Here is a 14,312-nt window from a genome sequence, read left to right as displayed (position 1 = left end):
CTGTAATTCTCCCCCCTTTTCCCCCTAATTTTTATTTTTTGAGCTTATTTTCTGTATTCATTTTTGACCGTTGGCTTTCCTCATTCCATTCCTCATTATTAAACTTTTCTCTGTTGACCCTTGCACTAAGTCTTGTCTATTACTACCCACTGCCACATTTGTCTCCTCTTCTGCTTGTTTCTCTGCTTCTCCCATTATTCCTTATCTTGTAGTCTCTTTTCTTCCAGATTTTCTTCAGTCTCTGATATATCTTTTTACCTCTACTCACCATTCTACTTTTTGCATGGTGCTTTTCATCTTGATAGTTGACTGTCTCCTCAGTATGTAAAGCTTTCCCTCTTGCTTTATGATGTTCTCAATGTGTTCTGTCTTAGCATCCTCATCTTCCACACTGTGATGCTATTTTACAAACATGCTGGCTAATAAATAATCCATACATATTTCATTTGGATCATTCAATTTACCTTTCTTTCTGAACAGAGAACGAGTGAAATTGCTTTTCTCTATATTATTTCAGCTAAAGAGAGCAAAACTATCAATGTGAATTCAGCTTCGAGGCAAAAGACTCCTCCAACCATAGAACTGCCTTACAATATTTCTGACACCCTTCATATGAATGCTTCCCAGAGTTTCACGTATAGAAGAGCTTGTGAACAAGATAATGGGTTTGAAAGAAAACAGAGAAACCCTTCTGGAAAAAAACAACATAAGTGTGATGAATGTGGCAAAGTCTTCAGTCAGAGCTCAGCCCTTATCCTACATCATAGAATCCACAGTGGAGAGAAACCTTATGCATGTGATGTGTGTGCGAAGGCTTTCAGCCGAAGTGCAGTCCTGATTCAGCATCGAAGAACTCACACTGGGGAAAAACCCTACAAGTGTCATGAATGTGGGAAAGCCTTTAGTCAGAGCTCAAATCTTCTCAGACATAGGAAAAGACACACTAAAGAAAAAGTCCCATCAGTGTTGTAAGGGAATCAAAGCATTTGCTCAGAGCTTTGTCAGCAGGATAAGACAGAAAGCACACACACTCTTTTAGAATTTCAGTAGTTTTTAGTGGGCACTGGTTTGCTTTCAAAAGTCATAAGAGCTACAGGAGAGAATGTAGAATATCTTCTATCAACATTGTTTGCTTTTCTGCTTATCAGAAAGCAATGTCAATCCAGATGTTTGAGATTCTAAAGCTGAATTCAAATTTCCATCCCCAGGGCAGCTCTTGCTTGAAAAGATATTCCCAAACATATTCTATTTCCATTACTAACACAAGTAATAAACTAGTATATTTCTTTTTAGACAAACATATTTTCCCTGTTGAGAAGGAATCAGTATCAAGATAAGTGTTTTCTTCTATTCCATAACTTGAGCATTGGAGTTCTCAGACCAAAGATTAGAGCATTTTAAAATTTTTTACCATTTGTTCTCTTACCAGATTCAAAATACGAGAATAGGATTGAGGAAACTCAAAAGAATTGATACCTTCAGACCTAGGCTGAAATGTCCAGGTTCATTGTTAGGAGGCAGATGAGTAAAGGCACTTAATCTCTTATGGAAATTCACAAAAGCCTATATACTATTGATGATACCAAGTAGTTTCCTATGTAGGAAATAAATAATTTCCTTTACAATGTAATTTGGAAATAAACCCGTGAAAACATTAAGATGGCTCTACATGTCTTAGGAACATTCTACATAAGGAACATTCTACTAATAAATAGGGGTATCTGTGGGTGCTCATATAAGGTTCATGGTCATCTTAAAATGAAAAAAGGGAGATGAAAATACTGTCCCATTAAGACTGATACAATACAAATATTAGCAAGTGTGGCGTGTGATGGAGAAGTACCACAGCTTACATGGAAAAGGAAAAGGAAACCCTTAACAACTAACCACTATCCTTCATGTTCTTCATGGCCCCCTTTCTGGCATAAATCAGCTGTGAATATGTTTCAGGCATCACAAGACAACCTTTTCAGGGTCTTATGCATGCTTAGTAAGGCTTGTTTGTAGACCGGTTGTCAGGACATGAGACCCTGGGTTTTGATGCTCCGGTACAAAAGAAGACATTACCAAATTTCAATTTAAAGAGTCCACTGAGGGGCGCCTGGGTGGCTCAGTTGGTTAAGCGTCCGACTTCAGCTCAGGTCACGACCTCACAGTCCGTGAGTTCGAGCCCCGCGTCGGGCTCTGGGCTGACGGCTCAGAGCCTGGAGCCTGCTTCAGATTCTGTGTCTCCCTCTCTCTCTGACCCTCCCCCATTCATGCTCTGTCTCTCTCTGTCTCAAAAATAAAATAAAACGTTAAAAAAAAAAATTTAAGAGTCCACTGAGTTTTACCCATAGTTAAATCAATTAGATTTCTTGTTTAAAAATAAAATGACTGACTTGTATGTTATTAAAATTATTCTGACAGTGTACAACATAACGTTCCCTTTTCTAGAGATTCTTGATAAAACTATTACAAGAATACATGCATTATAATGTTTTTTGTGGTGCCACAGTTACCCAATATGCAAAGCAAACATCAGAAATGAAAGTCTTCAGGAGAAGGGAAGAGGGGACTCATAGTAAACTTCTTTGTCTGAGCGGGTTTCTTGTGAAGTATAAACATTGCATTATCAGAAAATCCAACCATATATAGTGCTTAGAGTAACTCCAGACCCAAATATGGGATTACTATGCTCTACTTAGAATATTAATAACATAAGATTGGTAAGGAGAGAGGTGAATATAAATTGTAATTACAGAATTTTCTGATAGTGATTATACTTTGTAGCTGTAGTTAATAGGAATATAGGGTTTTGTATATTTTCAGTTATTAAAAGTGTAGGAGTCTTTATTTGGGCTCATTCTGTTCATAATTAAAGAAAGGAACAAGCCATCTATTAAAGCAGCAAATGCCTCAGAAATATGTATTGTGAATTATTGCTTAATTATTGAAAGAGTTTGTTGTTACTATGTGAATAAAATGACAGAATCTTAATCAAGTGTTCTGAGGGAAGTTGTCTTCACTTGGTGCTGCCATGAACCTTAAAAGGTTGTATTCCCTGCATTGTGAGTAATCTGAATTTCTCCACAAGAAGGTGGTATGAGTCATATCATCTAAGTTCATGACGAAACTTTTAAGACTGTTGCTGTGTACTGAGTGATCTTGCACTTATAAAAGTCACTTACTTAGGGGTGCCTGGGTGGCTCAGTCGGTTGGGTGTCTGACTTTGGCTCAGGTCATGATCTCAGGGTTTTTGAGTTCAAGCCCCGTGTCTGGCTCTGTGCTGACAGCTTGGAGCCTGGAGCCTGCTTTGGATTCTGTGTCTCCCTCTCTGCCCCACCCCACTCATGCTCTGTATCTCTCTTCTTCAGATATAAATAAACATTAAAAACATTTTTTTAAAAAGTCACCTAATGAGTGGAAGGGGCTAGTTTATTTAAATGGAGAATTAATATGATTTCGGCTAACCTTGATTTTTAAAATTAGCACGATATTAGCACCCCTATTAGATTAATTCCCACAGATGTTGAATACTCCCAAATGAAATCGGTATTTTTAAGAATTTAACTTCATCTTGGCCTTTAATGTTAGCTATAAGCCTATGTTCTCTCTTTACATGAAACCAGATCACACGTTTATCATTGTCCTTAAACTTGCCTGTATCAGGAATGATTCTGGATGCAAAATCCACCTTTGATGGTTTAAACAAATAAGGTTTTGTAACCAGAAAGCTGGAGGTTAGTTGATGCTGGCTGTCAATCAGCAACTGAACAACAACTGGTCTGGATGTGGTCTCTGCCCTTTGGTCATTCCCTCATGTTTATTTTATCAGGCAAGAGAGCTTCAGGAATAACATCCAGGATCAAGTCAGGAAGAAAAAGGAAGTGGAGCTCCAGCAATGACCATCTCCTTTACTAGGAAAAGTAAAAGCTTTCCAAGAATCCCCAGCAAAATTCTGCTATGTTTCCTTTTTGCAAATGTGTTTCAGAAAGCATGGGTTTTCAATCTCTAGAGGGGAAGCAGCAGGACAGGTGGGGATTGGGAATGACAATGGGTCAGCCAACAATGTTTACTATACTCCTTGGCCACCTCTTCATGGGCAGATGGCTATGATTTTGCCTCCTGCATTACAGGGGGGAAAAATAACTTAAAAAAACTCCCTGCCATCAAATTTGCCAACCTATCTACACTTCGCCCATCATTTCCCATCTTCAGAATGAAAGAGGGGTCTCGCTGGCCCCTCGTCATTCCTTCTCACCTCTGAAGGACCTTGGCTGCCGTTAGTAATTACCTATCCCCTCTTCTATTTCTTCATCCTTTGCCTTCCTTGAGAATGCATCTCTTCAATATTTAAAGATGGTGATGTGACTGACCCTCCAACTCTATACTTTTCTGGTACATCCACAAAATTTGAGATGGTAGCTAATCCCTGAGTGAGGGGGAGAAAAGTGACTTAGCTTTGACTTCATATGCTTCCATTTCTTTCAACCAAAATGATCTTTCAAAAACATATGCTTGATCATGTCACTTCCTTGCTCAAAACATACGCTTCCCATTGCTTTTAATATACAGTTAGCTCCTAAAAGTTTTTGAGACTCTTCATGATCTGACCACAGCTTACCTCTTCAGTTTTATCTCTTGCTATTGCCTTCATACTCTATGCCAAAGATATTCTGAATTTTCAGAAGTTCTCCTGCCTCCAGCCTTTGCATGTGCTCCTTTTGAACTCTTAACATCTGCTGCACTTAACTCCTATGTATTCAGATTTTACCTTAGGCTTCTTCCAGGAAGCCTACCCTAACACTCTGAGAGTAGGCTGGGGACCACTACCACACCCTTCTATTTGTTACATAGCAGTCTGTTCTTACTGGTATTTATTACCCAAAATATTTTTTAAAATATCAAGCTGCAAATATGGTCCCAAAGAAGAGGAGGAGGAGGAATGATACTTTGGGAAGAAAGAAGACATGAGATAAATGAAAAGCCCTCTTGCCCCTGGTAATGATGAGGCAAAGAGATCAGACACAGGTGTCCCTTCATCTCTGCAGCCAATCCCTGCAGAAATGCCAGAGGGGATTGAAAGGGGAGAGGACTGCACCCCCTTCCTATTGATTGCATTGGAAAAGCAACTGCTGAAGAGACTTCCTATTTTCCAACACTGAACTATTGTAAAAATGGCATTGTAGTGCTAGGCAAAGGGCCTCTACCAGCTAACATCTCCATGCCCAATGGGGACCTTGGAAAAGAGCTGATTGCACCACCTGGAGAGTTGGGACTGTTGCACAAACTTTGTGGATCTTATAGCTAAGAGCTGCAGGACCCAGTGGGCCCAGAATCAGCTGGGAGTCTCAGCCATACCTTACAGGGTGGTTAAAACTGATGTGGGGACAAATCACAAAGGAAGGGATACTGGCTTCCCACCTAGTCAAAAGAACAGATCATTGGTTGCTATAAATTTGATGAGCAAGCACAACAGCAGACCAACTGTGAAGACTGGAGACTAGAAAAGGACAGCAAGCCCAACTGAGACCTAATCTATAGCACTACCTCACCTAGTGTGAGTGAAACCCCTTCCCAGGTATCCAGATGGCAGAAAAGGGCAGAGCAAGGAATAGCCATGTTAGGGAGTTGAACTTAAAATGAAATGAATAATTAAATCCTTCCACTACCACCACCACCCACCCAATGGGGTGGAGATTCAAGAAGTAAAAACATCAGTTATAAGAAATTAGCTCCATTTTCCTTTGCATATTTGAGAAGAATTGTGATAACTTTTTACCCCACCAAACGGACACTTATATCTGCTTCTGTGTTGACTCTGCTATTTTATGTTTCTTGAAAGAATGAACTGACTCATTCACTGGTGTTCCAGAGGCATCTGGCACAGTACCTGACCCATAACAGGCACTTAATTACTTGTAGAATGAAAACATTTGCAAATTATATCTGATAAGGGATCAATATCCAGAATATATAAAGAACCCCTGCAACTCAACAACAACAACAAAAATCCCAAACAATCCATTTCAAAAATGGGCAAAGGACACGAATAGATATTTCTCCAAAGAAGATACACAAATGGCCAATAAGTACAGGAAAAGATGTTCAACACCACTAATCATTAGGGAAATGCAAATGAAAACTACAATGAGATATCCCCTCATACCCATTTAGGTGGCTTTGATTAAAAATACAAAAAGTAACAAATGTTGGCAAGGATGTGGAGAAATCAGAACACTTGTGCATTGCTGATGGGAATGTGAAATGGTGTAGTCACTGTGGAAAACAGTTTTATAGCTCTTCAGAAAGCTGAACATAGAATAACCATATGATCGAGCAATTCCACTCCTAGGTATATATCCAGAAGAACTGAAAGCAGGGACTCAGACAGATACTTGAACACCCCGATCATAGCAGTATTACAGTAGCCAAAAGGTGGAAATAACCAAGTGTTCATTAATTGATCAATGGAAAAGCAAAATGTGAGAGATATATGTATATAATGGATATTTTTCAGCCTTAAAAAGCAACGAAACTTTGATAATGCTACAACATGGATGAAACTTGAAAACCTTTTATGCTAAGTGAAGGAAACCAAACACAAAAAAAGAAATATTGTATGATTCCATTTATATGAGGTGTGTAGAACAGGCAAATTTATAGAGACAAAATAGACTAGTGGTTATCAGTGTTGGGGGAAGAGGATGAGGAGTTGTTTAATAGTACAGAATTTCTGTGTGAGTTGATTAAAAAGTTCTGGAAATGGGTAGTATGATTGTTATATGACATTATGAATGTATTTAATGCTACTGAATTGTACACTTAAAAATGGTTAAAATGGTAAATTTTATGTATATTTTACCACAATTTAAAAAAAAAAAGCATTGGGGGAAACAAAGAGGAGATTACTTTTATATAATTCCTGCCCTAATAAAGTTCATATTCTAGCAAAAGTAGAAGTAAAAACCCTATGGAATGAATGTTGTTGAAAGGCGGAGGACCTGGGAGATAAAATCCAGACAAGTGTTTGGTGAAAGGACGACTGAATGTAAGCCCAAATAATGTTCTCTTTTCCACTAACGTTGAGGACAGGCAAGGATGAGACTACACTAGCAGCCTTACAAGAAGATTTGGATGGACCATATAGACAAATCTTGGATAGCTAGTAAATAATATTAAAATTAGTTGTAATTTCCATCTTGAATTCAAAGTATTTCCTTGTATAAAGCTATATGCAAAATTAATTGTTGATTCCTGAAGTTTTACCTAATGTATGTATCTCATTTGGGTCTCTTAATCTTACTTGAATTTGAATTTAGCTCAGATTAACTAGTTTGTCTACAACTGAAGGATTATTTTTATTTAAAGGCTAGAATGACATTGGTTGGCAGCTTATATAACACATGGAACTCCAGTGTCTGAGCTAATGATCAGCAGGTAAACATCTGCTATCTTTTCCTATGCAACTTGGCTGACTCTAGTACATGGCAGAAGGAGTTGTCAGGATTCTAAGTAGAATATCTCCATTTGGACAGGTCAGTAGGTTGCATTAGAACTGGATTAATCCATTAAACTTTGCTTTTATTCATCACCTATTAGCAGTCTTGTCACCTAAGTGATCATACAGTTTGACTTCTCAATATTCATTCAACCCCAAATTATTAATCTAAGTCAGTCATGGTAATCCTATTCTACCTGCAAGTAATTCTGATTTAGAAATGGGCATATCACCTAATCTGGGTCAATGAGACGCTAGGGGAAACCTGTTTTATGGTTTCCAGAAAAGTTTGCTTTCTCAAAAAGAGAGACATATAAAAGAGATGATACCTTTCTATATCCAGATGCTGTTGTGGCTATGATGGCAGGCATTGCTGCTATAGCTGGCAGATGAAGCCGACACATAGAGGAAGGATCTAGGAAAACTACCTAGAAACAGGACTCAAGTCCTGAGGTACCATTCCTTTAAATACTTACATTAGAAAACAATCAAGGTTTAAGGGGCACCTGGGTGGTTCAGTCAGCTGAGCGGCTCACTCTTGATTTGGGCTCAGGTCATGATCCCAGGGTTGTGGTTGTAGGATCAAGCCCTGCATCCATGCTTAGCATGGAGCCTGCTTAAGATTCTCCCTCTCCCTCTGCCCCTCACCCCAACTTGTGTACTCTCTCTCTCTCTCTCAAATAAAAAAAAATTAAAAATTAAAAAATAAAAAGAATATAAGAAAGGTTTAAATTCAGTGACCTAATTATCTACCTTAAGAATCTAGGGGAAAAAATATAGGAATTTAAAGCCAAATAAGTAGAAGGCACAAAATGATAAAAAATAAGAATAGAAGCTCAGTTCTAAAGAAGGTAGAGAAAGCACATTCCACTCTGTCTCTCTCTCCACAGAGAGGTTCCCACAGAATCTGGGACAGAATGCATGAAGCAGCTGCTCCCTGAGGACTCCTCAAAGTAAATAACAGCAAGCAGATTGGGGAAGAAGATGAGAATCTGAAGTTCCCCTGAACTGCACTGAATTTACCCTTATTTCACTTTGGTATCTCCCAGCCTAGACTCAAAGGCAGCCTGAAACCCAGAAGTGCACACAGAGAGAGAACAGGAAGAACTCTAAGAGAAGTGCTCTGTGTCTTGCCAAAGAAAGGGGCTCCTAAGGTCAGAAACAATGGGGGAAACCCATATCTCTTTTTCTTCATTTGACTTCTCTCCTATCGTAGCCTTCCAGGCAATACTATGACAATGGCGGCAGCAGCAACACAGCAAGGACAGGGGTCACAGGGAAGTCATCTTAAACTCAGAGGGAGGGGAGCCCTTCTCTCTGACCTGAGGAGCTTTGGTTCCAAGAGTATGGTGCCAATCCCAATGGCTTTTTTTCTCTCTGTTTCCTATCATTGCTTGAACCAGGATGCAGATACAATTGAAAGAAGTAAATAGCAGAGCAAGGAAACAGAAAACCCTAGCTTTGTAGCTGGAAGACTATGAAGGGAGGCTTCAGGGAGCTAGGAAATGTTGAGTTTATTGCAAAGAGGAGAGAGATCAAGTGTAGTCCCCAAAAGTAATGGATGAACACCTCTACTTGCCTCTAAACTACACATGCATGGATCTGACCCTCAATAGCAGAGCACCGAGAACTGAGCTCCAGGGTAGACTACTTTCCCAGATCCAGACCGGCCACTGGGGAGCATGCACAAAGGACTGGAAATGTCTGAAAACTGAACTGACTTTGGAACGGCAGTCCTCACAGAACTTGGGGCCTGACTCTACCTAAGGCAACTGCCTGCTAAAACAAATCAACTTTCTGTTTAGGGTTTAAAAGATATCCAGAATCTGATAACATAGTATCAAAATGTGCAGGATATAATGCAAAATTATTAGGCATAGGAAGAACCAGGAATATCTCAATTTTCAAGGAAAAAGAAAATCAAATGCCACTGTCTAAATGACACACATGTTACAATTGTCAGAAAAAGACTTTAAATTAGTTGTTATAACCATGCTTAAGAAGAAACAATGAATGAATGGAGAGATAGAAAACATCAGGAAAGAAATCAAAGATATAAAGAAGACCCAAATGGAAATTTCACAGCTGAAAAAATACGACAACCAAAATATTCACTGGATGAGGTCAGCGGAAGAATGCAACTGACAGATGAAATAGACCAGCAGAAATTACCCAATGTAAACAACAGGGAGAATAACAGATTGAAAAACAAAATCCTTAATGAACGTGGGCACAAAAATCCTCAACATATGTTATCAAATTGAATTCAGCAATGTATAAAAACAATAAAACACCTGGAATGAGTGGGATTTACCCCAGGACTATCTGGTTGACCCTGTATTCAAAAATTAAAGTAATCCACCAGATTAGTAAATTTCAAAAAGAAAAACCACATTGTCATATCAGTTGATGCAGAAGAAGTATTTGAGAAAATTCAGCATCCATTTATGTTACAAATAGAAGGTAATTTCCCCAGACTGATAAAGCACATCTGTTAAAAACCTAGAGTTCACCACACACCAACTAGAATGGCCAAAATGTGAAACACCAACAATACCACATGCTGGTGAAGGTATGGAGCAACAGGAACTCAGTCGTTGGTGGGAACGCAAAATGGTACAGATACTTTGGAAGGCATATGGGCAGTTTCTTACAAAACCAAACATACTCTCACCATATGATTCAGCAATCATGCTCCTCAGTATTTATCCAAAGAGGTTGAAAATGTATGTCCACACAAAAACCTGCACATGGATGTTTGTAGCAGCTTTATTCATAATTGCCAAAACTTGGAAGCAACCAAGGTGTCCCTTCAGTAGGTGAATGGATGCATAAACTGTGGTACACCCAGACAATGGAATATTATTCAGTGCTAAAAATAAATGAGCTCTCAAGCCATGAAGACACATGGTGAAACCTTAAGTGCATATGACTAAATAAAAGAAGTCCATCTGTAAAGATTACATATATATGATTCCACTATATAGTGGACTTTCTGGAAAAGACAAAACTATGGAGACAAAAAGATCAGTAGTTGCTGGTGTAGGGGAGATGAAATAGGCAAAGTACAGAGGATTTTTAGGGCAGTTAAAATATGCTGTATATAGATATCATAATGATGGATATGTCATTATACACTTGTCCAGACTCATAGAATGTACAATACCAAGAGTGAACCCTAAGGTACACCATGGACTTTGAGTGATTATGATGTGTCAATATAGGTTCGTCCTTGGTAAAAAAATGTACCATTCTGGTGAGTGGTGTCGACAATGGGGAAGGCTATGCATGTGTGGAGGTTGGGGGTATATGGAAAACCTCTCTACCTCTTTCTCAATGTGGTTGTAAACCTAAAACTGCTCTAAAAATATATAAAGTCTCAAAACAAAACAAAAAACATAGTCATTATCATACTTAGTTATGAAAGACTGAATCCCTTTCCCCCTAAGACTGGGAACAAAGAAAGTTTGTCCACTCTTTCCATTCCTATGCAGCATTGTGTTGGAAGTCCTAGTCAGTGCAATAAGGCAAGAAAAAGAAGAGTAATACAGTTTAGAAGTTAAGAAATAAACTTTCTCTATTTGTGGATAACATGATTATCCACAGAGAAAATTCCACTGAATCTATTAAAAAAGCTTCTAATAGAATTGTGATGGTTAATTTATGTGTCAACTTTACTGGGTTAAGGGATGCCCAGATAGCTGATAAAACATTATTTCTGAGTGTGTCTGTAAGGGTATCTCTAGATGAGATTAGCATTTGTGTCAGTAGACTGAGGAAAGAGTTCACCCTCACCAATTATGGGTGGATATTATCCAATCCCTTGAGAGTCTGAACAGAACTAAAAAGGCAAAGGAAGGGCACATTTGCTCTCTTTGCTTCAACTGAGACTTCCATCTTCTCCTGCCTCTAGTACAGCAACCAGACAGAAGTATATCACCAGCTTTCCTGGTTCTCCAGTTTGCAGACAGCAGACTATGGGACTTCTCAGCCTCCATGACTGCATGAGCCAATTCCTCTAATAAATCTCTTTATATATATGTTATAAATTGATCCTATTTCTGTTTCTCTGGAGAACCTTGACTAATACAGGAGTTTGTTAAGGTTGTAGGATAAAAGTCAATACTCAAAAATCAATTGCAGTTGATCCTTGAACAATGTGGGGTTAGGGGCACCAAACTACCTGCACAGTCAAAAATCCACATATAGGGGTGCCTGGGTGGCTCAGTTGGTTAAGCATCCGACTTTGGCTCAGGCCATGATCTCACGGTTTGTGGGTTTGAGCCCTGCGTCAGGCTCTGTGCTGACAGCTCAGAGCCTGGAGCCTGCTTCAGATTCTGTGTCTCCCCCTCTCTCTGCCCCTCCCACGCTCATGCTCTGTCTCTCTCTCTCTTAATACTAAATAAACATAAAAAAAATTTTTTTTAATCCATATATAATTTTTGACTCTCCAAAAATGTAACTACTAATAGCCTACCTTTGACTAGAAGAATTACCTATAATGTAGTCAACTAACACAAATTTATACATTATATACTGTATTCTTATAATAAAGTAAGCTAGAGAAAAAATGGTATTAAGGAAATCATAGGAAAGAGAAAATACATGTACAGTACTGTGCTGTATTTATTCATTTTTAATCCCCGTGTAAGCAGATCCACACAGTTCAAATGCATGTTGTCAATGGTCAGCTGTATATTTATAAATATTGGCCATGTACAACTAGATATTTTAATATATCATTTTAGATAGCTCCAAAAAGCAGTTGGTGCTCAGGAATAAATTGAACAAAATATGGGAAGGATCTGTACACTGAAATCTACAAAGTGCTGATGAATACAATCTAAGAAGATCAAGCATAGGAAATATAGTCAACACTATCATAATAAGTTTGTATGACACTAGATGGTAACTACATTTATCAAAGTGAGCATTTCATCATGTATATAATTGTTGAATCACTATGTTATACACCTGAAACTAATATATTGTATGTCAACTACACTTTAATTAAAAATAAAAAATTTTTAAATCAAAGATCAAACCGAATGGTGAGATATCATGTATTGATTGATGGATTCAATATAATTAACATGCCAGTTGTCCATAAGTTGATCAATAGATTTAATGTAATTCTGATAGAAAATTCCAGTAGGATATTTTTGTAGATATATATAGACAAGTAATTCTAAAAGTTATATGGAGTGCTAAATATCTGAAATAATTTTGAAAAAAAAACAAAGTTGGAGGATTCATGCTACCAGATTTTTAACAATTATGATAAAGCTATCGTAATCAAGGTTATAGTATTAGCAAAGAGACACATAGATTAGTATAATAGGCTAGAGAGTTTGGAAATAGACCCACAAAAATATGGCTGATTGATTTTTTATAAAGATGCAAAGGCAATTGAAACAAACTTCTTATCAAATAGAATAACTGAACATCTATATGCAAACCCTCTCCCCACGTAAACCCCAACTTATAATTCATACATTATACAAAAATTAATACACAATAAATCATGTACCTAATATTAAATATAAAAATATAAAACTTTTTAGAAGAAAACATGAGAGACTCTTCATGTCCTAGTGTTATGTATTCTTAGTTATGACACCAAAAGCCCTGTGAAAGACAACAATGGATGAATTGAAGTTCAAAATTAACATTTTTCTCTGTAAAACATACTATTAAGAATAAAATTCAAGCTACAGACTGGGAGAAGATTTGCAAGTGGTAAGACAAAAGACTTTTATCTAGAATATATATAGAACTTCAAAAATTTATCAGTAAAAAAATTTTTTTAAAAGAGGTGGATTGGGAGTGGGGGTACTTGAACAGACACTTCACAGAAGAGTATTTATGGATGGCAAACAAGCAAATGAAAAGTTTCTACACATTATTAAACTTTAGGGAAATGCAAATTAAAACTATGATGAGCGGCATCCAAGGGTGGCTCAGTCAGTTAAGTGTCCCCCTCTTGATCTCAGTTCAGGTCTTGATCTCATGGTCATAAGTTCAAGCCCTGCTTTGGGCTCAGCGCTGGTCATGAAGCCTACTTTAAAAAAATAAATAAAAAGTAAAACCATGATGAGATATGACCACATACATATTAGGATGGCTAAACAACAACAAAAGATAACACCAAGTGCTGATGAATATGTGGAGCATGTGAAACACTCATACATTCTCTCTAGGGACAGAGAATCTCCTTTAACCTAATTAATCTCCTTTAACTCATTACAATGTTTAAACATAGATGTCAACATATTTGCAGTTGCACATTTTACATATTGGTCACCAACATTATTCTCTAGGTAGATTTTCTAGGGAGGGGGAAAAAGCCATATATAAAAAATACATTATACATATTATACATGTATATGATTTTTATGTATATAATTTTTTAATGCTTATTTTCCAGATTCATATTTTATGTGTCATATATTGTTGATTCTGGCTCAATGCCTCTTTTTTATTTTATTTATTTATTTTTTTAATTTTTTTAACGTTTTATTTATTTTTGAGACAGGGAGAGACAGAGCATGAACAGGGGAGGGTCAGAGAGGGGGAGACACAGAATCTGAAACAGGCTCCAGGCTCTGAGCTGTCAGCACAGAGCCCGACGCGGGGCTCGAACCCACGGACCGCGAGATCATGACCTGAGCTGAAGTTGGCCGCTCAACCGACTGAGCCACCCAGGCGCCCCTCAATGCTTCTTTTTTTAAAAAAAAAGTTAAAATTCAATTTATTGAAACTAAAAAAAGAAAAAGGTCAGATGTATTAGCTTCAGCTGCTATAACAAAATAACATAGACTGTGTGGCA

The 14,312-nt window shown here is 37.8% G+C and overlaps 1 protein-coding gene across 1 annotated transcript in view; it reads left to right on the top strand.

The window, feature by feature from the left end:
• LOC109276412 (uncharacterized) overlaps positions 1–14,312 on the top strand; it is an 87,068-nt gene that overhangs the window by 8,862 nt on the left and 63,894 nt on the right. Inside the window, exon 4 of the mRNA XM_053901910.1 lies at positions 518–969. Within this exon, the coding sequence (XP_053757885.1) occupies positions 518–969 (452 nt within the window). The remainder of the gene's footprint in view (positions 1–517; positions 970–14,312) is intronic.

This window comes from Panthera pardus, unplaced genomic scaffold (assembly GCF_024362965.1).
Source record: "Panthera pardus isolate Hobbes unplaced genomic scaffold, ASM2436296v1 HiC_scaffold_15, whole genome shotgun sequence".
NCBI lineage: Eukaryota > Metazoa > Chordata > Mammalia > Carnivora > Felidae > Panthera > Panthera pardus.
Note: the sequence above shows the minus strand (reverse complement) of the source record. Positions and strands in the feature narration are given on the sequence as shown.